The sequence below is a fragment of the Harpia harpyja genome, chromosome 8 (assembly GCF_026419915.1).
Source record: "Harpia harpyja isolate bHarHar1 chromosome 8, bHarHar1 primary haplotype, whole genome shotgun sequence".
Lineage (NCBI taxonomy): Eukaryota > Metazoa > Chordata > Aves > Accipitriformes > Accipitridae > Harpia > Harpia harpyja.
In genome coordinates, this window is record NC_068947.1 from 17,376,778 (window position 1) to 17,401,776 (window position 24,999).

The window sequence follows — 24,999 nt, forward strand, 5'->3', positions numbered from 1 at the left end:
TCTCCCAACAGTTGTCTCAGCTGTTACACCTGTTTTGAGGAAAGCTCTGTGGAAGGAGCTCTGTGGTGTATTTCAAGACACAGAAGCATTGCATGAGACCACTGTGAAACTGCAAGTTCTTTCAAAGTTGTTGCCATCTTCAGAAAGCAAAGGGCTGCGAAACCTTATTGACCAGCTTCCTGCCGCTCTTGAGAAAGCAGAAAATAATGAGAGGTAAGCAAATCCAGTTGCCCTGTTTCAGGACTTGGTTTGTGACAGATATGCATGAATGCAAATATTGTGAACAATAACAGCATCCTCTCCTCAGAGAATATGTCACTTTATGCTTTGGCAGCAAGACATCTTTAACATATACAAAAAGCATGTTACAACATTAAAAAATGAATAAATATCTTCCTGCAGTTGGACAGTGGCAGATGCCATATCTAGAATGCTTGAAAACTCTGAAGAGCTGCATTCCTGGAGGAGACGCCTGTTATCAGCCTGCTTGAAGGGGTTAGTTGTCATGTACAACAGCAGTAAAGATGAAAGCAAGCCAGAAGCGGAGAGGTCCATGCTGCTGAGGCTAGAAGAATTATTGGTGAGACTTCTTTTTATCTGCACTGCCAGCATGTGACTGTGTGCATATGTGTTACCGTGCTCTTGTATCTTGGATAAATATAAATTGGACTTTATTTTCTATTTTATAGATTATGGCTTTTATTGGCTTTTAATAGCTTTTGCAGGGTTAACTTGGCCCTGCTAATCCTTTATAGGAAACAGTGTTGAGTTGTTGTTGATGATGGATTTCTGCTAACAGTCCCCTTTGAAAACCAGAGTTTGAGATGTTCAGGAGTTAAAGGTTCCTAATGGATGTTTTTATTTAAAAAAAAAAAAAAAAAGTGATAGAGACACTTCTGACAAGACCCACCTGCCATGCCCTCTGAAGTCTGTGGCAGAAATTTGGTTGATCATCAATAGAAGTCAGGACTTTGATCATAAAGAACACTACTTGATCATTCTCTCTGTACTACCTTTTTTTTTTGTAGTTCAGTAAGGTAGGCAGATTCATGTAAGATGTAAAAATGAAGGTCTCTGCAGGCAGCAAATGCCTTTGACCTCTTGCTGGCTTCTGGTGAGACTCCATTTTAGGACATGACTGATTGTGCAGGACAAGAGTCTTGGAGGACCTGAGAGGCCACCTCATAGTGTTCTTCCTAATGGTGTTCACAGGCCGGATGAGGTTAGCACCTACTATTACTGGGACTGCTGGCATGTGCAGCTGTCAGTCTTCTTAAAACTGATTGTTGTTTATTGTGGTTTGTAGCATTTCAGGGAAGATCAGTTTTTGTAAAGAACGTGTATGCCCAGTCACCCCTGTTTGCCACGTGCAAAGGTTGGTTAGCTTAAGCACATTGTAGGTACACAAAAACTTAGTACCAAAGTCTCTTGCTTTGACTCACTGACTTTTTATTCCTTTCACACTTTGGGAGTGTGAAGAGTTTCAAGACTCTGGGTTTTTTGGTACCTACAGACCAGCTTGCTTTTTAATTACATACAGCCCAAATGCTCCCTTGCTCCCAGGACCGACAAAACAAGACTGTCGGTTTCATTTGAATCAGGAGGTAGGATTGTTGTATCCAAGAGCTTTCTTCCGTGTTATTCTTTGATCATTCCACCTGAATGTTTGGCTTGCATGTTGGTAGTTTGTCTGTTGAACAAAAATTGCTGGTCTTGATGATCTGTAGAAGCTCTGTGTGCTGAATGTAAACATCTGGTTTTACTTACTACATGCACAGTGCTTTGAAGAAGTGGACCCAGATGACTGGTACAGCCTTGTGAAGACAGGACTCAAGTAAGTAATTCTGAGATATACCAAAGGTGCTGTAGGAGGTACAGTTCTGTTCACTTGGCCTTGTCCTGCATTATACTGGAAATGCCCTGTCTCCTTTGAATTCAGTCAGATTTGATGGTGCTCCTTGTTTCTCAGGATGCACTTTATGTCACATCTACTGGCTTCATTAGAGCCTGAACCTGCACAACTGCAGGCAGATTTGAAATTTGTGCTCCAGTTAGCATAACTAACATAGCTAACTGGATAGCTGGACTAGCTTCTTTTCAACTGGCATAAAGAAGCTTTATGCTCATATAACTTCTTTTCTTTTTATTTAAGATATTTCTTAAATACAATTCATATGAAAACAGAATTGGATTTTTCACCTTTAAATGTAGACCATTAAAGAAAGAAAAAATAGTTTAAGATAATCTTAGCTTCTGTGAAGGTAGAAGTGTTACTCTGAAGGGTTGCTGTCTGAAGGGTTAGTAGGCAAAATTCTAATCCTTTATTAAGATCAGTGCAGCTACAAGTGTGACTGTGTGTTGATTCTCCTTTATTTTTTATAATTAGATACCAGTATAGTTTAAAAAGAATTAAATCAAAACAGCTCAGGGAAAGAGTTGCATGTGTTTTTGTTTTTTTTTAATTTGTTGTGGTTTTACTAAGTTTGCTTTCTTTGCAAAGTTCTCATTTCTTAAACAGAATTTTTTCAAGCAGGTTTCCTTGGGTTTGGTTGGGATCTGACTTTTCTGTGGTCCTTATTTCTAAAGGTACCGCTACAGAGATGAAGCATTTTTGAAAGTCCTGAACATTGCTATTCAGTTATTATACAAGAAAGAATCCTCACTTAGTCAGAGCTTAGTCAAGCTCTCCAAACTTCACATGATGGTCACGCAGCACTCTCTATTTTTGTCAGCCATACTGAGGTCAAGAGAAGAAGATGGCACAAACATCCAGACAAGAGGTTTATTTTAATCTTCTTCTCTTTAACTATATTTAGTAATCTTGTCTTTCTCACGTTATATTCTATCCATCCAGTAACCTATCCACCTACATATACTTGCAGAGCTATTAAACAATTCTAGAATATTAGCGCTTGGTTTTAAATTCTACCTCTGCTTAGATCCAAATGTTGCATTCATTTTATTGCTGCCAGTTTTAAATACTTATGTTTCTAAAACTATGGAAAAGGTGGATTTGGGGTTTTTTGTTTGTTTTTGTTTTTTTAACCCTGTTGAAATCTTGAATTGATTCTTTTGGTTTCTGTGATGCTGTTAGTATGAGATCACTGAAGTGCATACAGGTTCTGTTAGAAATGTGTGTGATGTTTAAACCTATTTTAAAATAGGTTGATACAGAAGATTTTAAGTTGATTTTGCAAGTTGTATCAAAAATGTTAAATTAATCGATGTATATTTGATATTACAACCTTTCATGAGGAATATCCTTCCATGAGGAATATAAATTGGGTGCTAGTTCATGTGTAGAATTGCCTTTGTTTCTTCATCTCTGCAACTGAAATACTGCCTGACCTTGAACCAATCATTTAATCTACATACACATCAGCTTTTCTCCACTGTACAGGGCTTTGAGATTCAGTGACTGAAGGAGCTGCATAAGAAAAGGGGAGGAAATTCTCAGGGCAGCATGTTGATAACAAATTTTATGTGTATTGGTGAGCAACATGTATATAAAAGCTCTTGCGAAGTCACAAATTCAGTGAAATTAAAAAAAAGTAATAGATTTTGCTGCTTACTGTATGCGTTTTACCTTTTGAATGTATTTCGCTAGAGCAGCAAGATGGATTCTTTGAGGCTAACTTCAGTAATTCAGAAGTTTAGCGTGAAGAGTGCATTCATTCAGGCTGTTGTTTTTATGAACTGTTTTGCTTTGACATACGTTTTATATTCTTGTATATACTAGGGGAAAAAGCCCATGCCTTTTCAGATACTGGGAGTAAAGAAATCTGGATTCAGGTCTTGAATCTGCCACAGATACCCTATTTACCTTTGAGTAACCTGATCACATATTTGATCTGTTTCTCAGCTAGTTATAAAATAAAAGTGGATAGTTTTTGTATGGCCCACGACAGAGTTCCTGTAGCTTGCTAACTAATTGGATTCTGCAGTGATGACCCCTGTTTAAATGCACAGTATAGAAGCATTTTGATAAGTTAACTGCAGCTGGGTTGTGAACTTACAAGTTCTTGCTGTAACTTCTTGAGTAGCTTGGGGAGGTTGCTAGGATGTCTGCCTGTGCTCTGTGCAACTCCTGAGCTAATTTCAGATGCCTTCCTGGGAGAGGAGGGAGCCACAGTATGGTAGGATGGCATATAGGACTTCTTTTTAACCAGAGGGCAAATGTGTACATGTGGAAACTTTCTGTAGGGTACTATGCCACATTGTGGACCTTACCTCACAATAACATTTGTGTGTCCAGCTTGGAAATACTGTTTTAACTTCTTCAAAAAAAATTGTTCCGCTTGAATTAAATGCATCGTAATCATCCTTTAGTGTAGTGAGGGAAACATTTTTTGGTATTTATAGAGATAGATCTTGATCTAAAACGTACAGTACTGTGTGTGCATCTATTTAGAGAGGGTGTATGTGTGTGGGGGTATTTATATACGCACTATCTAACTGAGAGAGCAACAAAGCTAAAGCTGTGTGTTTATTTCAGAGGCCTTGGTAGATATACTGCTGACAGTTGTGAAACTCAGCCCTTCTCTCTGTGAGAGCAGTCACCTTGCTGTGTTGCTGGGTGCCTACGGGGCTACACTGAGCACTGTAGGTAAGTGTGTGAGCCTGGGAAAGGTACTTCCTACTAGATCTGGTTTTCATCTTCATAGGTGACTGACTTTGGGTTTCATCTTGGTTTTTAGATCAGAAGATACTGCTACTACTTCAGTTATATGAGAAGAATAATCAAAGTCTTATAAATTCCAGGTAAGCTGACCGCCTTCCTTTGTTCGACTAACTGCACGCAAATAAGCAGTCTCACAATTGGCATTTTCCAGGATCTTATTTTTAACTGAGATAAACAGTGAGCAAGGTCAAACCTAGAGGTGAATGTTGCTTTGGGAAACATTTTTCTTATGTATTTCATATTCTTAACGTAATTCTTGTGTGTTGCCCAAACTTCTGAGTGTCTGTGGGTTGTGTGAGGGACTGTCTCATTTCAGTAGTCCCTCATTCTCCATAGTAAGAACCCACTCTAGGGATTTCATCACAGATGAAGGCCAAAGCACAAGTTGCTAGTGTAACTCCTTGCTCTTCCCTGTTCCCTTGGGATACAGGATTCACCACTCAGCACAGCCCCTGCCCTTTTCAATGATCTTGCCCCTGTACGCATGATATTCAGCTCTGGTGCTTTGCTGGAGAGGAGAGGAATATACCAGTGGAGGAGCAATGTATAGCCTCCTGCATTAACACATGTATTGTTAGTTTTGGGGTACTAATATGGTATCAATGCCTTCCTTGTCTTTCACCAGTCTGGACTGTAGCTGTCATTATAGCGCAACTTTGCAATACATCTACATGCTTCGTAAGAGAGAACCATGTATTGTAGAAAATGATCAGTTTCTTTTCAGGCCCTGTGCCCAAGCAGTCCACAGGAAGGTCTGTTGCTAACAGTTCTTACATACACTGATGGTTTTGGTCTGCCTTGCTCAAATGCACTTTTCTGTCTTTGAGGTGTGGGCATAAATATTAACAGCAGTGCAAGACTACTGGCTCAGGGAGCAGGACTGGACTCTGAATTAAGAGCCTCCCTTAGCCTTGTCTTAGAATATGGATAATCCTTGCAGCCTGTGAAGGGGAACAGGAAATGAAGGTTCACGTTAGCAGGGAATCAAAGTGGCTTCCAGAAGCCAGGGCTGTGGCACTAGCTGCATCCTGCATAAATCTTTACTGAAAGTGTTTGCAAATGGGAGGGTGTTATGTGAGGAGGAGACTGATTTCAGAGGTAGTTAGGTTCTAAAACTTTTGTAGCCCTTTGAAAGGAGAAACAATTTTGTACTATACCCTGAAGTGAATTGGTAGCCAGACACTTCGTTAGGCTTGGTCCCAGCGCTGAAGAGTTTGAGTGAATATAGAGAACATTCAGAAAAAGTGCTGTACATGCAACTCAGCAGAGCCTAACTTGTGTTTGGGAGCCTTCAGGTTCTGGGTAATAAGAAGCCTAACATCATCCCTCCAGCTGCCTTACTGATAGTGAGGCATGCTGCTGGCAGTACCCATATAATAAATGACAATATCAATAGCACTTTAAGCACAATGGCAAAGTAAGTGGGGTCTAAGGAGCAACTTGGAGGAGGAGAGTAAGGATTTATGTTTTATTGAACCACTGTGATGCTGGTCTGAAATATCGATTGCATTTGAGACAACGTTGTCTGACCAGGTCTTGATCACTGTCTGTACATGCAGCTGCTATCATACTTAACTGCATTTATAGCTTAAATATAAAAGCGTTTTTTCTGAGAAGATAAGTTCTGACTTGGATTAACAGAGTAGGAAATAGTTAATGAGACACTCTGACTGAATTTGAAAAGCTTTTGGATAGATGAAAAAGGTGTTGCCTGGGAAACGAGTTCTAGTTTCAGGTTCCCACAGGGTAGTAAGTACAAGTGAAGGGAAAATTTAAATACTAATTTATATCCTCTGTGATTGCTTTTTGCTCAGTGCTAGCAGTCTGTTGACTAATGCCTTCACTTTGAACAATGTTTAAGAATCCTACTATGGGGTCCAGCCGCTGTGGAGCATCACAAGACTTGCAAGAGTCTAGGGAAGTCACTGTGGCAGCAGCCAAGCATGGAGGAGATTCTGTGTCTGCTGGATCGAGAAAAGATGATGAAGACAATTCTGTCTTTCCCTCAGCATCGCCGTCTTCTGTCATCACAGGTGCTTTGGTTCAGACTGCTGAATTATCCTTCTTTTGGTGTAGAAAAAGGGCCTTTCATTTTAGTAATTTCTTTCTTGCATTCCTGTATTACATTGCAATTTGTTTACATCAGGAGAGTAATTTAAATTCTTAGGAGGGCTGGAATTAATTATTTAGGAGCACTTTTCAAATGAAGTGCAATATATGGACCACATCTTGTCAGCAGGTGTGACTGTGCAGCATTGCAAAGATTGCCATGTGTAAGTAAGACCAGAATTTGACTTTTAAACAGTTGTTAAATTTGACTGTCCAAGGATCCACTGACAATGGGCTCTTCGGTCTTTCATACAGTTTGCTAACATGCTTCTGTATCTGTTGGCGCTAGTCAGGGGAAATAGTTTTAGAACCCTGATAGTGAAAGCCAGATTTAAACACAAGCATGTCTCACCCTGTGTTGCATTATATTTTGTAAGGTTTAGTATCGGCTGCTTTGTAATCGGATGAGGTGGTTGGGGAAGTTTGAAACCAAGCTGGAAGTTGGTGGTGTTCCTTACAAATACTGGTTTGGATTTGGTTTCAGGAGCTGCAAGAGTCACTATATAGGGATGAAAGTGTCAAGAGTCTTGATGACTTCTACGATCCTTGTTTTCTACTTCAGCTCTTTAGTGAACTGACCAGACCAGGTAAAGTGAATGTTTCTCTTTCATATTTACTGTCATTTTACTCTGCTGCGGGAGCTGCATGGCTCCATCTATAGCTCTTGTTAATCTAAGAGCTAATACTACAGAGAAATTTGTGCCTGGCTTTGGAGAGAAAAAACACATCACTTAACGACTGACTGCATTGCATTGTAATTTTCAGAATGACTTAAAAAGTAACAAGGTGTAATTGGCATTAAAGTTTTTTGGGTTTTTTTTAAAGCACTTTTCCAAATAATGCAATATATCTAATGAGATTTGGCTACTCAGAAATAGAGCAACATAGCAGGAGACAGGTATTCCTGCCAAGCTGGTCTTGTCCAGATGGCTAGGTGCTCCCTCATAGCACTTTTAAATGTAGTGGGTTAACCCTATGTAGAGGGACTGATCTGCTTAAGACGAGGAGAGGTTTTTAAACTGGAACTGTAAACAGCTTGGAAGAGACAAAAAGTAGACATTTATGTTCTCTGATCTATCGAACAGCATTCTATATCACAAAAAACAGCACAGTGTAATTATAAAATAGCATAGGAGGGATCAATAAAGAATATTCCCCACTGGAGGGTTGTATTTTTTTCTGGTCAATATGTAGAGCTGTGTTCTGTTCAGCTATGGTGTCACAGCATGAGCAAAACAGGCATGGGAGGGATGGTACCTTCTGCTGGTACATGCATTGGCCCACCTGCAGCTGATAGGACTGCTCTGATCTGGGGCTGCTTTGTGGCTGAGTTTTTCGGAGCAGTAATCGGCTCCTTTCAGCTATGCTCTCACTGGGAGCTCTGCAGAGGTAGGGCAGGTTGGAGAACGTGCCCTGCAGTGTTGGAGGAATTCTGTGGACATAAACCAGAAGCCACCATTGCTGGGCAAGGGTGAAGTTGTTTCCTGACCGGAGTGAATCTCTGCAGGGATATTGATTTCTGCGAGGGACACCATGACTGAATTGACTGGAGATCTGGCCTGTTACAGGCTGTGGTTATAGTATAGGGAAACTTCATCCGACCCATTTTCCATCAGACAGAGATGCATGGGGCCATTGTATGTCATGAATAGGCCTGTGCTCAGAATTGCTGGAAAGTTTGATGAGATCTACATGTTGCTTGAAAACTAGTTGCTTAGCCTCACTTTTCTTGTTTGACATGGCCCTGCTTTGCATATGCATATCCTTGCTGTACTTCACAGGCATGTTGTCTATTTAGAGAGCCCTTAAAGATCAAAGTGAGACAAGTATCAGAAGGAACTTCCTAACCAGCTCCCTCCCTATGGTTAACCACTGTGTAGTTACAGCTGGATTTGGCTTTCCGCAGCAATAATATCAGAAGCAATTGGCAGGCTGATAACTGTCTTTCAGTGAAATCATACTTACAGTCCTTCTTTGTTCACGTATACCCTTATAGTACAGTACCTGTTTTGTGTGTTCTTAGCCTATACTTAGCTACAGTTGTAAACCTCTCTGTATAATTTTGACAGCAGTAAAAAGAACTGTCTTTTAGTCTACTGAGGAAAAAAAGATACCAAAAGTATTTGGTGTTTTGCAGTAGCAGGGATCTTGGACAATCCAGTTAATGCTGGGTCGTGGAGATTGTTATAGATGAAGAGCATGGACAGCCAGTGTCTTTTGAACCTGGGTGTAATAGTTGGAAAAAGCAGTGCTGTCATGCACCTGTCATCATCAGCCACCACCTAGAGGCAACCACCTTAAGTGGTGGGAGGGATTTGGTGGCTGTTGGTCAGCCTCAGCGATGCTACAGTTAGCCAGCGATGACGACTGCTTGTGTGGAAGCAGTGGGGTTGAGGGAGCTCTTGCACATCATGTTCTTGCAGAGCTGTGGAGGCAGTGGCTATCCCAACATAGGCTGACTCCAAAACTCGAGAGGGGAAAAATAGTCCTCTTAACTGCTCCATGCTGAGTGAGAGTCTGTGTCTTAAGAGGGGCATTTTTAAAGGGCCCAAGTGATTTATGAGTTCACGTCCCATGGTGCTCCTAAACCATGTCAGCTGCTCTTGGAATTCCCAATTCCTCTTTATTTATTTGCTCTTTGTACTGACTGCACAGTGCCCTGTGCACAGATGTTATATAACTGCTGAATTTATAAACATAGACTTATTGCACAGTGCTTAATGCTTACTGAGTAAAAAGTAAGTCTAGAGTTGGGCAGATAGCAAGTTCTGTCTAACTTTAGTTCTGATAAGCATCTTGTGGAAAGCTTTTCCATCATGGTTCTCAAGGTACTTTAAACAAACTGTATGTCAGACATAGAATTAACTATTTTTTTTAATAATAGCTTGTTATTTTATGTTAGTTATTGAATGCACTCTTCAAGGTCAGCTGGATGGAAAATATTTCCACTGCATGTTTTCAGTGAAAGAAAGTTTTCCAAATAAATCTTTCTGTGACCAGCATAAACTTTACTGCTGAAGTGAGGACTTTGGTTTTCACTATGTGGTACCACCCCATAAAATTATCCACTTTCTCTGACTAATTGGTGTACATTAGTAGTTCTCAAGAACTGCAGTCTGAAGGAGAGTCATGTGGTGGCTTGCTCTGAAAGGGCATACAAGACATACTTGATCCTGTACTGAAGAGGTTGTTGTGTAGGCCAGGGCTATGTGCGAGATGTCCATAAGTGATGGAGAATCCGCTGCATGCAGGCAGACGATTTTTAGATGATCTTTGCGTGTTCACGTGGGATTCACCAGAAAGCATCCGTTTCCCAGTGCTTACCTTGCACCCTTGCATCTTGCCTGAAGAGTGGGAAGTGTGGAGTTGCTTTGCCACAGAGACAGAAGGTAGCAGAAGGCATAGATTAGGTGTCTCTCTGGTCTCTGTTTCTCTTTCTCCTGCCCTGTTGTGCTACTCCTCTTACCATTTTTACTTTGGCAGTCAGGTGGTGGCCTTGCCCAGCGCCTGGAAGTAGAAGGGGGTAGAGCAGTATCTGTACAAGCTCTGGTGGTGCGAGAGGTATCCCGTGGTAACAAACGAGGGATCTTTTTGCTCACCAGGAGGATGACTGAGGTGTTTTGCATTACGCCAGTTAAACTTGATGTGCCTTGGTGAGGACTGGTGTAGGCAAGTGTACAGTAATTGCTAGTATTGAAATAACTTGTAAAACCACTCAGTGAAAAGATCCATTACTGCAATTCAGTGGTGCCTTTGCATTGGTCACATAGCAGTGGGCTGGTTGGGAGGCAGTGCTGGGAGGTGGAGACCCTGCCATTGCCTGGCCTATAACTAGCAGAGCTAGGTGTGAAACTGCCAGGCACAAAATTAAAGTAGGAATTCTGGCAGTTGAGGAAAAGATGAGAGAAACAGCCCAGTTGCTGGTGCGAGGACATAAATAATCTGTGATTTTTTTACATAAATATATATATATTTTTTATATATATATATAGTAGCTGGGGGGGGGAAGGGTGGGAGAGGAAATCAGTGGACCAAATATGGGTACTTGTCAGTAAGACTACAGCCTCTTCTTCAGTAGGAATATTTGTTTCTCAGAAACTTCCTCTTGACCTTCAGTGTGAATTACAAGAAAATATGTGAATATTGTTGCTAAACTCAGAACTACAATACATTTGCAATTCAGCTGGTACAATACACCGAGGTGCCATTGTATTCCATTACTGGTGAATGGAATAGAAATAGCACAGGAGATATTTTGGAGGTTTTACATCATTTCTAGCCATGAGTGAATAGAAATGGCACAAGCTCTTCAAAACACCCAGCCCTTAAATGAGAAACTCTAAATCCTGACGGTAAAATGCTACGGAAGATAAATGTTAGAGTCAGGGGTGTTTTTTCTTTTTGACTGGTTACTGTTCATTGCTGGATTTTGTTTGTCCCAGAAGGGCAGAGGGCTACACTTTAGTACTTTGCTTGGAACGTGCCTTACCGGCAGAATCACTCATGCCTGCGCGGTAACAACTGGTGTGGCTAATGGCTTATTTATGTATTATTCTCCTGTCTGTTCTATTACAGAAGCTCTTTCATGCAGATAGGCTTTTCATTGGCTATGCTGATCTTTCTTTCAGGCACAGACTTATCAAGTGCCCAGAAAATGTTTTGAGGAAGAGAATTTTCCCTCTTGTTCTTCTTTGTACTCAACTTTCCTGAAACAGTGAGATATGTTATGTCTTTACAGAATTTACTTCTAACTTTGCATGGTCTAGCAGGCAGAATCGTCTCTCTCTCACATAAACTGAGACTAACCACATTAATTTCAGCTCAGGTAAAGAATTCCTGTTAAGAGTGTTTTGCAAAATGCCTTTCTTAGCTGAAGGAGCCTTTAGCATGCAGTGAAGTAAGAGTTTGTAGGGGTAGGTCTAGAAATTGGTGTGTATGAATAGAAATTTTGTTAAGGATTATAGTGCTGTTATATACCCTATGACATGTCAGTATAATGCACTGGGTGTTTTTCTTTTGGTTTTTTTCCCTATTCACATACAGAGTGTGTAGTGGCATGTCACAAGTTTGTTGAAGTCAATGCCCTGGGTCTAACAGTAGCTGCCCTTAGCAGCTATGATTCCAACATGAGAGCAGCAGCATATTTTGTCCTGGCTTCCTTTCGTTCTCATCTGGAAGGAGCTCGCTTTCGAGAGAAGAGTCAGGTAAGACTGAGGTCAATCGGTAGTTTGCCAGGTTAGACATTTTAGGTCATGGACACTTACAGGAGAGTCACTGCTTTATTCATCCATCTACCTGCACATGGTGAGGGAGCTAAAAGAAGCTTTTTATCCTGTATTCCATTGTTTCTCCTCTGTCACTTTGTGTTTCTTCCTGTTATAATCAATGGGCAGAAAAAGGGGGGGAAATGTGTTTTAGAAATTGTTAGGAATTTTATTTGTAGGAATGGAAATCCTGATGGGATCGGTATTTGTTTTATGGCCTATGAAATATCCTAAAAGCTTATTTATGTGTTCATGCTCTCCTGTTGTATTTGTTTGGGTTATGGTTCAAGCTTTTCTCCCCTGGGCTCTTGTGCTGCAGTTGCTGTATCTCTTGGATGCTGTGCAAAATGGAATCAGGCAGCCAAACCTCAGATTCACCTTCTCGTTGACCCTCTACATTGCTCGTGTGGCACAGCAGATTCTGAAGCCAGGTACTGTAACCTACTGTGCATGTTGAACTCCTGGGGTGAGTCACTGTGCATGGAGTAAGTAAGTAAGTAAGCAGGTTTGCAGATGACACCAAGTTGGGAGGCAGGGTCAATCTGCTTGAGGATAGGGAGGCTCTACAGAGAGATCTGGACAGGCTGGATCGATGGGCTGAGGCCAATCGTATGAAGTTCAACAAGGCCAAGTGCCGGGTCCTGCACTTCGGTCACGGCAACCCCATGCAGCGCTACAGGCTTGGGGAAGAGTGGCTGGAAAGCTGCCCGGCAGAGAAAGACCTGGGTGTGCTGGTTGACAGCCGGCTGAATATGAGCCAGCAGTGTGCCCAGGTGGCCAAGAAGGCCAATCGCATCCTGGTCTGCATCAGAAACAGTGTGGCCAGCAGGAGCAGGGAGGTGGTTGTTCCCCTGTACTCGGCACTGGTGAGGCCGCACCTCGAGTGCTGTGTTCAGTTTTGGGCCCCTCACTACAGGAAGGACATTGAGGTGCTGGAGCGTGTCCAGAGAAGGGCAACCAAGTTGGTGAGGGGCCTGGAGCACAAGTCTTATGAGGAGTGGCTGAGGGATCTGGGGCTGTTCAGTCTAGAAAAGAGGAGGCTGAGGGGAGATCTTATCGCTCTCTGCAACTACCTGAAAGGGGGTTGTAGTGAGGTGGGTGTTGGTCTCTTCTGTCAGGTGGCTGGAGATAGGACAAGAGGAAACGGCCTCAAGTTGAGGCAAGGGAGATTTAGGTTAGATATTAGGAAAAATTTTTTTACTGAGAGGGTTGTCAAACACTGGAATGGGCTGCCCAGGGAAGTGGTTGATTCACCATCCCTGGAGATATTCAAAAAGCGAGTGGACAGGTTACTCCAGGACATGGTTTAAGGGGCATGGTTAATGGTTGGACTCAATGATCTTGAAGGTCTTTTCCAACCGAAATGATTCTGTGATTTATGAGTAACGTCCTTGACTGATACTGGAAGATGAGATAGCTGTGACACTGGTAGGAGCCATGAAGTGTGCTTTCCTGTGTTTCAAAGAAAAACTTCCAGTGCTTGTGTAGACTGCCTTACTGGAGAAGTGGGAAGTGGCATTTTAATTTGTGTACAAAACCAGTCTGATCCATCAGGGATGAAGCCACTACCTCCTCGTAATTTTGAGGTGGAGGTGGGTAGAGGACTAGGTGAGTGTGCGGGTCCTGTTCAGCAGATCAGAGTAGATTGGCCCAAGTGTCCTTTTGTCCTTAGACACTGAATCAACATAAGTCACTGTTACAAAGAAGAATCATAGCATCAGGGAGTAGTTCAGTTTGGAAGGGACCTTGTGAGGTCTTTAGCTAAACCCTCTGCCCAAAGCAGGGCCAGCTGTAAGACCAGATGACTTTGCGCAGGGCTTTATCCTAGAAAACCTCCAGACCTCTACACTGATCCTAGAAAGCCTCCAAGGATGGAGACTGTATAGTCCCTCTGGGCAACTTATTCCACTGCTCATGGGGAACATGTCTGGTCTGAAGGTTAAAAAGTATAATTGCGTAACATGAAGTGTTAGGCTTGAAATGTGGAGAGATTTGCCTCTCACTTTGCTGCAGATTTCTGTTTTGTCAATGACATAACGTTGGATTTGCTGAAGTCAGAGCCATGTTGAATGTTTATCTTCTCACCTGCTTTGTGCACATTCTGAATGAGCTTTTCATTTGGGGGAAGAGGAGGGATGGCCAACAATATAATCAGCCTTAGAGCAGAAGGCCTCCTCACTGTAATTAATTGTACTGTTGTGACAGCTAGCTGAAACACTGGAAAATACAGGTACCGTTTATTTTTCTGTGTGGTTGTGTATTGTGAACATTGTCCTGCTACACAATAACCATTGTTTCTCTTCACAGAGGAGCACATGTATATAAAGGTAAACAGATTCCTTCTGTCACACCAGTATTTGGATCTGAGGAAAGTACCAGGGTTTTTCCAGCTTTTCTACAGTTTTGATTTTGAGGTAATGTAAGAACCCCATCTTCAGTATCCACTAATTCTTCAGAAAATAATAGAAGAAAGCCATAAAAATGCAATGAAATCTTATTCTTACATAGGCAATTAATTAGAGGCATCTTTGTTTTGTTTTATATTGGAATTAGCAGTATTATCTCTGGGTTTCTTTGTTGTTTTTTTAATAGTAACACATAATGAAATAATGAGTTGTGCTGTGCATGCTCTCTAAGCACAACAAACAGAATGTTCTGCCCTAGCTAGCTTACATTCATATTTGAGTTTAGGTTATTAATGTTGAGTTCAACTGAGGCGTTTTAGAAACAGCAACTTTTAAGGTTCCATTATCAGTGCATATTTGGGCTGCAGAGTAACTGTTCCTGATGGTTGTTATTGATTAAATTTGAAAATTGAGAAGTCCAGAAAAAGCTGTTAAGCACTGTGCTAGCACTCCCAGGGAACCAGGTTTTTTGTACTCTTATGAGCAGGCATTATTTTGAAATGTCTGATGGTGGTATCTTTCTTATGGCTTCTAGTACAAAACAGAACGTGAGTGGATTCTCAGATTTCTTGGAGAAGGGCTGCGTGATAAACATTGCTATGAGCTTTATGACTACCAGAGGATTTTCCAGGTCATTCTTTCCTTTTTCAACAGTCCTTTGTGTGATGAGGGCTCCCAGGTAAGAATTAAAAAAAAAAGAAAAACCAAACCACAAAAAAACCCCAAACCACAAAAGTTTGCCTGGTTTGGAGATCTTAAACAAATACAAAGCAGAAAGGAGCAGCTGACTTTTCCCTTGCCCTCTTGAAAATCTGTTCCTTGTTGATTTTGTGTGTGTGTGGAGGGGGAAATAATTGCTTATATCTAAACCAGAGTCACATCCTTGTCTCCTGAAATTGGAACATGTCCCTGCCATCATGGAACCTCACTCAGTTTCATCAACTGGTGGTCTGGCTCTAGTCGTATTTCTGCTGCTCTGTGGAATATATTGCAGATACCACAGTTTTGCTCATATGGTCAGGGCCTTTGCTTTTTTAGGTCTCCTTATTCCCTAACCAGCATGTTACCTGTACAGTGCTTTAGCAGGAAAAAAACTCACATGCCAGCAGCTCTCATGTTCATAAACATCCACCCTGAGAAATCCAGTCTGTTAAAAGTATCTTAGTTGGGTATCAAAATCTTGGACAAAAAGAGAAAATTGTCTCGCTACCTTAAGAATTCTTTTTAAGAGTAGCGTCTGTGTGTATGACGTCTTGAAAAGAGAATGTCTTTTCTTCCCTGGGGTTGTTAAGAACATGTGGTGTTTGGCAATACATTTTAACTTTAAATTGATCAGATTCCAGATACCAGTCAGATTGCTAATTATATCCTTCTAAAAGATTGGTAATAATTAGATTCTGACTATGTTTTAATTTTGTAAAAGAACAAATTATATTTTCTGTTTCAGAGTCATATTCTGGAGATATTACAAAATGCTGCCCATGTCACCAGAGCTGCCTATGAGCTGATACAAGATCACAGCCTCCTAACCTGGATATTGCACATCTTAGAGAAAAGGTAACTAGGGAAATACTAGTGAAATGGGAACAATTTTACTGTCCGCGGTAGAATAATTATGCAACTGAGTATGAAAACAAGGGTGATGGATACGGAGATGGCCCGTCAGTGGTTGTGACATTTGGCACCTAGGGCCGTACTGGCAGAACTTGCTGTACTCTGAAGCGTTCCCTTGTGTTTCTAAAAACAAAATCAAGATGCTTTCAGGTTGTAGTAGGAGGGATGATGGTGTGTGGGGGCTTCATGTTTTTGATAATGCTTTCTTGAAAAACTTAGAAAACAAAATGGCACCTTATTTTAGCGTATGTGACTCTTTATTTTCAAATACCCACAATTCACATCCTGTCATAGGGCTACCTACCCAGTAATTGGCACAATAATGAATTTGAGCTGTCTATAACATTTCTCTTCCCACTCCTTCCTCCACCCCTTGCCTCTCCCTTACATACATGCACACATGTGCACGCACACACACACACATGCACGCATGCATGCACACAACATCTCTTTTGCATAGATTCCCCTAGCAGGTTCAAGCAAGGTTTTAGGGTCATCTACAGTGCGATTGGCCTGAACAGGTTCCCAGCTCCCCCATTGTGCACCTCTCTTTGGTACAATTTGGTACATTTGGAAATGAGAAAGCCTGGATCTGGCCTCTAGCACCCAATACTTTGTGATTGTACTTTTGAAAAGTATTCTTGCATCCTCTGTACAAAAATGAGATTGCTCCCCTTGCTCCTCCCCCACCCGTAGAATAACAGAGTAAATACAGCTCCTGATACTGTGCTGTAAGCATTGCTGTTCCTACTTAAAGTCTTAGGAACATAAGGAACCAAGGTGTCTTGAACAGTAACTGCTCTAAAGAAATGGTGGTAATGGCTGCCATGTAGTGGAATACTTAGCAGAGCTGTGTAATGAAAGATGCAAGTGAGAAATCACTAGTCTCATGCAGGGGCTGTGATACACTACTGTGTTTCCCCAGCTGCAACATGGCAAGAGGAAGGCAGTAACCAGGGCCTCCATGTGGCTGGGGCTTCAAAGGGGTGCACTCTCATGACCTGATGGGGTCCTGGCTGAGAGGCACCTTTTGTCATTCACAGCTCCAAAAGTCCTCTAGGTGATGGACTGGTTCCTGGTTAGGATCTGCCTTCCAAATGGGTGTTTGCTTCTCTTTTTTGTTTTTCAGGTTTCTGGAAAACAAGCTGCTAAATAAAATTATTTCCTTACTCCATACTCTGTGGCTAACAAATTTAGGAGACAAGAGAGAAGTCAAGAATCAGTCCCAGGAGAACAGGAAGTTTCTTCCAATTCAGCTTGTAAACGAATTTCTGTATGTTTTGATCACATTAATCAAACACATTCGGTAAGTCCTTTTTTTCTTTGTAATCAGTTTGCATCTCATCCTCTGTCCAGCTGGAAATTTACTAAGGCTAGAAGAATTTCTTGATCTCTGGTAGTTTAATGCTTTTTTTCCCCCTTCAGTTTGAATGTTGAGTAGTGAATTTTGATGAGATTTCTTTGACAGGAAAGTTTAGCTGTTTAAATATGTGGGGCATAAAATAATAGCTGATGCACAGTTACTGTCAAGTTCTACGTCCTTAATTACTGGCTATTTTTAAGCTGCTATGTTTTACCTTTTTCCTGCTGGATTAGAGCTTGCAGTTCACAATGCTATTTGCTGTAAGGATCTTTCATACTCTCCAAAGGTTTAGACTTTCTGTGTCTGTACCATGCCTGCAAATTGTACAAGGAGAAACTGTGCAAAGTATTACACGACAGTGTTAAGAAGGAGTCAATCTCTTCTCTCCAGATCTAGAGCACTTAACCTGTCTAAGCACAGCATTTGCAGCAGGGACAGTAGAAAGCAAATGAGTAACCAGTTCTGTTTGGGTTCATAATAGCGCCTGCAGCTCTTTGTGCAGACAGGTATTGTCACAGCCTGGAGAAGCTATGTTTATTTCCTCAAAATTTTGAAAATTCATGCAAAATAAAGAAGCATAGGTAAAGCTCCAGACCTCTGTCCTCTTCCTTGTGTGCCATCTGCCTTTGCTATTTACAGGCAGGAGGGCAAAGACTATGTTTCATGGTCTGTTCTGCCAGATGCTAATGGAGCAAAGTACTGGGGATTCAGTGGGAATTAAACTAATTATTGCTGGCATCCTGAGAAACAAAAGTATATGTCTAGAGAACTGCAGGAGAAAACTGTAGGAAGAGACTGTAAGGAGAAGCAGCCTATACTTATTTTATTTTATTAATTAGCAGGCAGAAAAATACATGGCACTTCTGTTTTCTTTTCATAGGACTAATTTAGATCTAGCCAAACTGACTCAGTTTTTCAGTACACTCAATTCTGTGCTGGAATATCGTGCTATAGTTGTTAAGGCCTTCAAAGAAATGAGCCGGTTCACTGTGAATGACAGTGTTCTCTCAAACAAAGAGATCCTCCTGCTGCTGCATAAGTGGAGCATCATCGAAAAAGACCTGCAACTACAAGAGGATGTGCAGACTCTAGCTCAGAAATACCAAATCAAAGAATTGCTTAGTAAGTACCAAAATATTTCAGAAAAGTAATATTGTTGAGGCTGTTACAAGCTAATCATACAAGTGAGGCAAACTTCATAGGAAGTAGTATTAATAACTTTTGTTGGACAATCTGATACAGCTTGGGGGAGGAGAAACGGAAATGGAAAGCCATTTTTCAGGTCTTCGTTGTAGTGATTTCTAACTTCAACACAATTCTGGAAGCTTTGGAGAAATACAGTTTTAAAAAGGGGAAGAGCTTTAAAATGAAACTTAGTCACAGATCTAGAGTCAGGCTTTGAAAAATTGTATTCTTAAATGAAATTTTTAAAAAATGGTGCTTGGAGGCTTTCTGCTCAAATATTTGAACCATTCTGAGTATGGGTGGGGGATCTGAAAGTGAAATATGAGTAAAAACTAGCAGTAAAGCAATCAAAAATGAAATAGCTAATTTTTCTTATTGTCATCAGTGTTGGAAGAAAGCAAAAATACATTTGGACTTGTATGACTTCTCTCTTGTTATCTCTGTGAATAAAATATAGAAGGAACTTTGTAGTGGGAGGTGTTAACGCTGGTTTTGTGCAAATACAGCAACTGCTTTTGGTGCACATTACAACTTCTATAGGTTTCTTTAAATGTTCTGTATCAGTTAAACTGATTATTAAAGTATCACTGTATTTAAGGGATACTATAAAAGCTTTAGTTTTTCTAAAGTTTTTCCACACCCTTTTAGTGTCTTTCTGAGGATTTTTAGAGAGTTACTATAACGACATCTGTAACTTACTATATATGTCGTTTTAAAAACCCCTGTTGCTCCAAGCATCAGGAGCTTATAAAGGAGTTACAAAAATGGATCCTTATCTGAAATTTTGTTTCTGAGGTTACATTTCAAAAGTTGTCCCCATCCCCCACAGCCCCCAGGAAAAAAATGCTGAAATGCATTTAGTTCATTCTAAGCTGCAGAGTGCAACATAATTGAAATTTCTGATGATTTTCTCAATGACTCCTCAAAAGCAGATTGCTGTAAAATGCTGTGTGGTATGGTGGTGGCAAAGTCCTGTTGCTGTTTGGGAGCTTTGCTGCTCCCCGTGACACAGGCAGCATCTAATGGAGGGCAGCCCTGTGTCACAAAGTTCAGCTGCCTATCTCTTCCCTTGGGGTGTGAAAAATTCATGTGCCCTTGGTTGACAGCACCCCGCCAGCCAGACACTCAGCCAGGATGCGGCTGTGCTGGAGGAAGGCAGACTTCGCTGCTTTAGCCTGCGCCATTCAAGAGCAACGTAGCTGTGCAGATACCTCCTTCCATAGGCAGGCATGTGCTGTGCCTTTGCTAGCCCAAAGAATAGCATCTGGAGCATTTCTCATGAGGTGGTATAAATAATGTAGCCTTACTGGCAAAACTGCATCTTGTGGACCTCTGAAATACTGCCTCGGCTTCACTGGGCTGTGAGCCAGGGCCTGGGTGGCATTATTGCTCACCTCAAAGTTAGGCAATCCAGTTCAGAAAAGTGTTTCAGCCTGTGAGTCACTGGGAGCTGCCTGTAGCCCATTTGCTCTGAATTGTATAGGCTCAATTAGGCTGCTAAATGAGGCTAGTACTTATCCTTTTAGCAACTGAAACAACACATGATACTGTCTTTCTTGCATAATTTTCTACCAAGAAAATCCTTTGGAGTATCTGATGTTTGTTTTGGTGGTGGTTTTCTTCTCACAGAAAATATTAAAGAAAAGAACAAATCTCAAGCCTCTTCTCATGAATATCATCACATTCGGAAAAAGAATGAGATAGAAAGAGAAGACGACAGCGCTGCAGACCTGGAAGTCTCTGAGCTGGAGAAATGCAGAGATCATCTGAACTCTGTATTTGCTCATTGGGAGCCTGTTTTCCCAACGCCGCCTGCCAAACATCGAGGGGAGCCCCTCAAATCTGCTGACCTTGTGGATGAAACAGTCAGTCTTACCTGTGCGTCCACTTACGTAGTAACTAAATGGCTCATAAAGTCCATGGCTGAGCACAGCCTCAATATGCAAAATGTTTCATTAACTCTGCGGTGGCTACAGAATTGCATCTTGCCACACCCAGTGGCAGTGCAGGAGATCCTCAGGGATGAGACATTGAGGAACAACATCTTCAAGTTTTACACCCAGATCTGTGAGGCCAGCTGTGGAACAGCTGGACTCTTCAAAGAGCTCTCTCTATTCAGTTCAATCATGCTTCACCTAATGGATGCTCAGGGCCTAACCAATAATGGCTTTCATGAACTTGTGAAAACGTTGTGCCTGTCAGCAATGACGGAAGAGGATGCAAACAAGAAAGGTAACTTGTCTTTTCCTTTTCACTCAAGTTACAAGGCAGTAATGGTAGAAAGTAGGTAGTTCCATGTTTTTTTTAATTCATCAAAACAGTATCAAGTTTGCCCATATCCGTTGGTGCTCATAACTTCACAGAGTAAAAGCTATGTCTTTGGTGGTATGGGCACAGGGGTTGGTAGCACAGAATAGGGTCACACTATAGGGGGTTTCTGATAGTACAACAGTCATACTCCCTCAAAGACACTTCCCTTTCAAGGACTAAAATGGAGGTCAGTGAGGTATAAAAAATGCAATTCCAAGGGGAAAAATAATCTGCAGCAAATGAGTCCATGTGGGTACGGGTTCTGATCCATGTGCTATTCAGTGTTATAATTCGATAGCAAAATCCACAGGTCAGATTTCAACCTTTTTTATTTAAAGAGGTCAGAAGGTTGTGCTAACAAGAAACTGTTTTCTTTCCTTAACGTGAGGAGGATCATTGGCTTGGCATGGGCAAAAACCCCACAAATTTTCCATATAGGAAAAGAGTTAGGAAACTATTTTAAAACATAGATCTGGAGGTAACATGGTTTGGTTTTGTATTACTATGTAGAAATAGAAGAATATCTGTTCTGATTTTTCTCTAATTTTTCTTCCACAGCTGTTTGTGTATTCCTGACTTCTGTTTACATTGGGGACATATGGCTTGGAGCACAGGAGCCAGATATGTTAATAACCCATGTCAAATTGATCTGCAGTAGTACAGATGATAAATTAAATGAAGATGACTTGGAAACTCATAAACAAGGAGAAGAAACTATCATGCCTCTTTGCAAAACCCTTTACTTGGCTACATTGGGGCATTAATTCAGTGAACTGACACTTAATCTTTAATGTTATATGCTCTGCCATTGTTGTTGCGAGCCATGAAGCCCTCCTGAACTGTTCTCCATACAAATCTAACTTGTTTTGTCATAAAGATCAATATTTTATTACTGTGTGCAAACTCAGAGGGGGAAAATTGCCTTCGTCATCTCTCAGTGGAATATTAAAGCTCTCATTTCCCTTTTCTTGAACAGTATGGGACACAATGTTATTTATATCATTTTTATTATAGGCATTTTTAACTTCATGAAGAACCAAAAGCGACTGATTAGTGCATTGCCTCTGGACTGTATTTCAGTCCCCATGTAGTTAAAATTCATCCTCTCCCCAATATAAGATGGAGAAAAAAGGCTGCAGAGCTTCACCACAATGTGGTGTAAGTGCAAAGAATGAGTAGTCAGAGGTTTAGCCACGATGACCTACTATTTCTTGAAGAACCCAGTTTCTTTCATGATATATAATACCAAAACCAGTATGAATAGAAGACTGAACACTAAAATCATGGTGGCTTTAAATTAAATGGCTTTTGAAAGCATTTATATTGGAGCTGGTCTGTTTTTATTCTACTTTTTGGTTTGCTTTTTTTTTTTTTTTTTTAATTAAAAAAAGCCCTGACCATCACCGCTGCTGGGACTTGCAACAAAAGCCCATCTTCTCTCCACTCTGAAAAAATGAGAGATGGAACTAAAACCCAAATGACTTGCTGCTCATTGATTATACATGTTTTTTATTGGAAATTCTCTGTGAAATCTGATAAATATTTCTTGAATGTGGCCTCAAGGGCAGTTTAACATACCATTGCAGATATGCAAATATGCAGAGCCTGCTTGAACCTTTGAAATGTAAAACAGGATTTATTAAATTGATTCATGAATATATGCTGTGCCTAGGTACTTTGTACAAATTCTGTACAGGGAAAAATCAGAAATGCATACTCCTTGTGATGTTTATTTAATTTTTTTTTTTTTTAAGAAAAAAACATGAGATGCAAATAATGAGGATTGCTTCTACATATAAATATTCTTGTCCTAAAGAAGCCATAATATCTATATCAAGACTTCATTTAAAAATAACTAATATTTCTTGAAAAAGCTGGAAGCCAATTAGAGGCTAAATTTTGTGTCATATAAAATCCCTAGGGTCTGACATCAGGAAATCTGCTTTGTGATGGAAAAATCTTATTTTACTTCATTTAAAAAAAAACCAAACAGGCAAAATGAAACCAAAGGAGTTCCAAAACAGAAGATGTCTTTCCATCTCATCTAACTGGAAAAGAAAATACTCATGACACATAGGGAAGGAGTTTTGCAGCTCTTGAGGGACTGAGCACATCTAACAGTGGTTTATAGTATGATTTGCTTGAGAGAATTAAAGAAATGAGGTAAAACCATTCAACCAACCTAAGGACAGTAATGCAGAAACGTATTTTCTCTACACAAATGTATCTTAATTGGCAATAAATTAAATTAATTTTCCCCAAGTTGAGTCTGTTTTGCCCATGATGGTAACTGGTAAGCAATCGCCCTATCTTAATCTTGACCCACAAACTTTTTCATCCCATTTTCCCCCCTGTCCTGCTGAGGGGGAGCGAATGAGTGGCTGGGTAGGCATCTGGCAGCCAGCCAAGGCCAACCCACCACAATACGTAATGTGGTGTAGTGTGATCCCTTCAGATCCCTTAATAAAGTAACAAAACCCAAATCCTAAATGCCACAACCCAGTTGTTGCACACTCTCCAACAAGTTGCAAGCCCAATATGTTTTTGGGTGTGCACTTGCATGCCTGGCAATAACGGCCTTTCACATGCCCTTTGGCCATGTTTGCTTAAAAAAGTAAGTTGTGTAACTGTGGTACCTGCAGGAGCAGAATTCGTGTGTTGAAGCGCAACCAGTTGGAAGAGTGATTCTTGTGAGATCTGATTCTAGAAATAGGTACAGCAGATGAAAACAGGCATGCTAAATTACTTAGGCTTAAGCAGCTATTTGCACACCTTGGTATTTCTCTCTGTGGATGGAAGTAGTGATTTCTGAATGCAGTTTTGTCACTGCTAAAATAAGGAAGATAACTTTCAAGCCTATAGTGGACTTTAGCTAATGAGATACACAGTGCTATAGAAGTGGAAAGTAGGATCAGGAGACCATGACTACAACTAGGGCGTCATGCATGTTGGTATGCTTTCCTTACAGTAATGCATCTAAATCCTGACCACATGAATCCACCCTAAGGGTTCGTACTCAAATTATGATTTTCTGATGGCCTTAAGTATTCAGAAAGGCCCAATAGTGAGTACTTTCTCCCTAGCCTGTAATGTTTTGTTAGTATCTCCAATACTGCTATTACCAAAATACTCAAGGTTGGAGGAGAGGATTGTTCATATGCATTTGTTTTTTTTAAAATGGTAGTTTTGGAAACAGAAAAAGAATGAATGCAAATGAACTGACAGTTTAAAGCTACTAGCCTGTCATGTAAAAGGTAAGTAGCTCAGATGTGCTTATTAGTGAAGAGAATGTAGCTGTGCATGTGGGAACTTTTAAAAATAAGGCTTAATCTTTCACCGTCTTTGAGCTTTAGTATATTTTAGTAATGTGGCAATTAAAAGATTATTATGAAGTCCTCCTGGAAATAGTGGTCAAGTATCTCTAAAAGCCATAGATGGTTAGGAGTCGAATGATTTGTGTGTGTGAATTACTGACAACATATTCAAAATGCATTTTAATAAATTATATAGATGGAGAGTCATTATTTTAAGAAATTAAGCTTGATTAAAATAAATTGTGGAGAGCATTTGGAAATGGAAAACTTGCTCCATATATGGGCCTACAGTTTAATACAAGGAGTTTCTACAATTTAACACAAGTTACTCACTTTGATGGTGGTGTGATGAGAGCCATGTGGATGAAGCTCCAGAGCGCACTGCAGCGGGCCCAGTGGTCTGGGCTGCCCTCACAGAAGTCATTGTCAGGACAGGCCTTTTAAGCCTTTTACTCAAAATTCACAAAAACTCGGTGAAGTCAACAGCCCAGAAGAACTTATTGCTTCCTGTTGTACCTGGTGTATAGACCATGTACAGTTTGAGTTGCAGGTGGGGCTCCTCAGGATTTTAAATGGATCTCAGCGGTGGGCTGCTGGTGCCAGTGCTCGGATGAGGACATCTGACAGGTTAGCAGGAGAGGACTTCACACAGTGTGAGTGACTGGGCAGAATGGTGTGGCTTTTGTGGGGGTGGTGGTTTGGGTAACATTTTTATAGAAGTCAACTGTGTCTTCAAATCAGCAGCATGAGCTGA

At 40.9% G+C, this 24,999-nt stretch overlaps 1 protein-coding gene across 1 annotated transcript in view; it reads left to right on the forward strand.

Annotated features, from left to right (window-relative positions):
- URB1 (URB1 ribosome biogenesis homolog) overlaps positions 1–22,655 on the forward strand; it is a 57,594-nt gene extending 34,939 nt beyond the window's left edge. Inside the window, exons 23-39 of the mRNA XM_052795125.1 lie at positions 12–213; positions 403–580; positions 1,779–1,834; positions 2,587–2,780; positions 4,496–4,606; positions 4,698–4,761; positions 6,543–6,714; positions 7,275–7,377; positions 11,834–11,994; positions 12,374–12,485; positions 14,362–14,468; positions 14,995–15,138; positions 15,907–16,016; positions 17,203–17,379; positions 18,317–18,558; positions 20,251–20,853; positions 21,490–22,655. Of these exons, the coding sequence (XP_052651085.1) occupies positions 12–213; positions 403–580; positions 1,779–1,834; positions 2,587–2,780; positions 4,496–4,606; positions 4,698–4,761; positions 6,543–6,714; positions 7,275–7,377; positions 11,834–11,994; positions 12,374–12,485; positions 14,362–14,468; positions 14,995–15,138; positions 15,907–16,016; positions 17,203–17,379; positions 18,317–18,558; positions 20,251–20,853; positions 21,490–21,695 (2,942 nt within the window). The 3' untranslated portion in view covers positions 21,696–22,655. The remainder of the gene's footprint in view (positions 1–11; positions 214–402; positions 581–1,778; positions 1,835–2,586; positions 2,781–4,495; positions 4,607–4,697; positions 4,762–6,542; positions 6,715–7,274; positions 7,378–11,833; positions 11,995–12,373; positions 12,486–14,361; positions 14,469–14,994; positions 15,139–15,906; positions 16,017–17,202; positions 17,380–18,316; positions 18,559–20,250; positions 20,854–21,489) is intronic.
- The last annotated feature ends 2,344 nt before the right edge of the window (positions 22,656–24,999 follow it).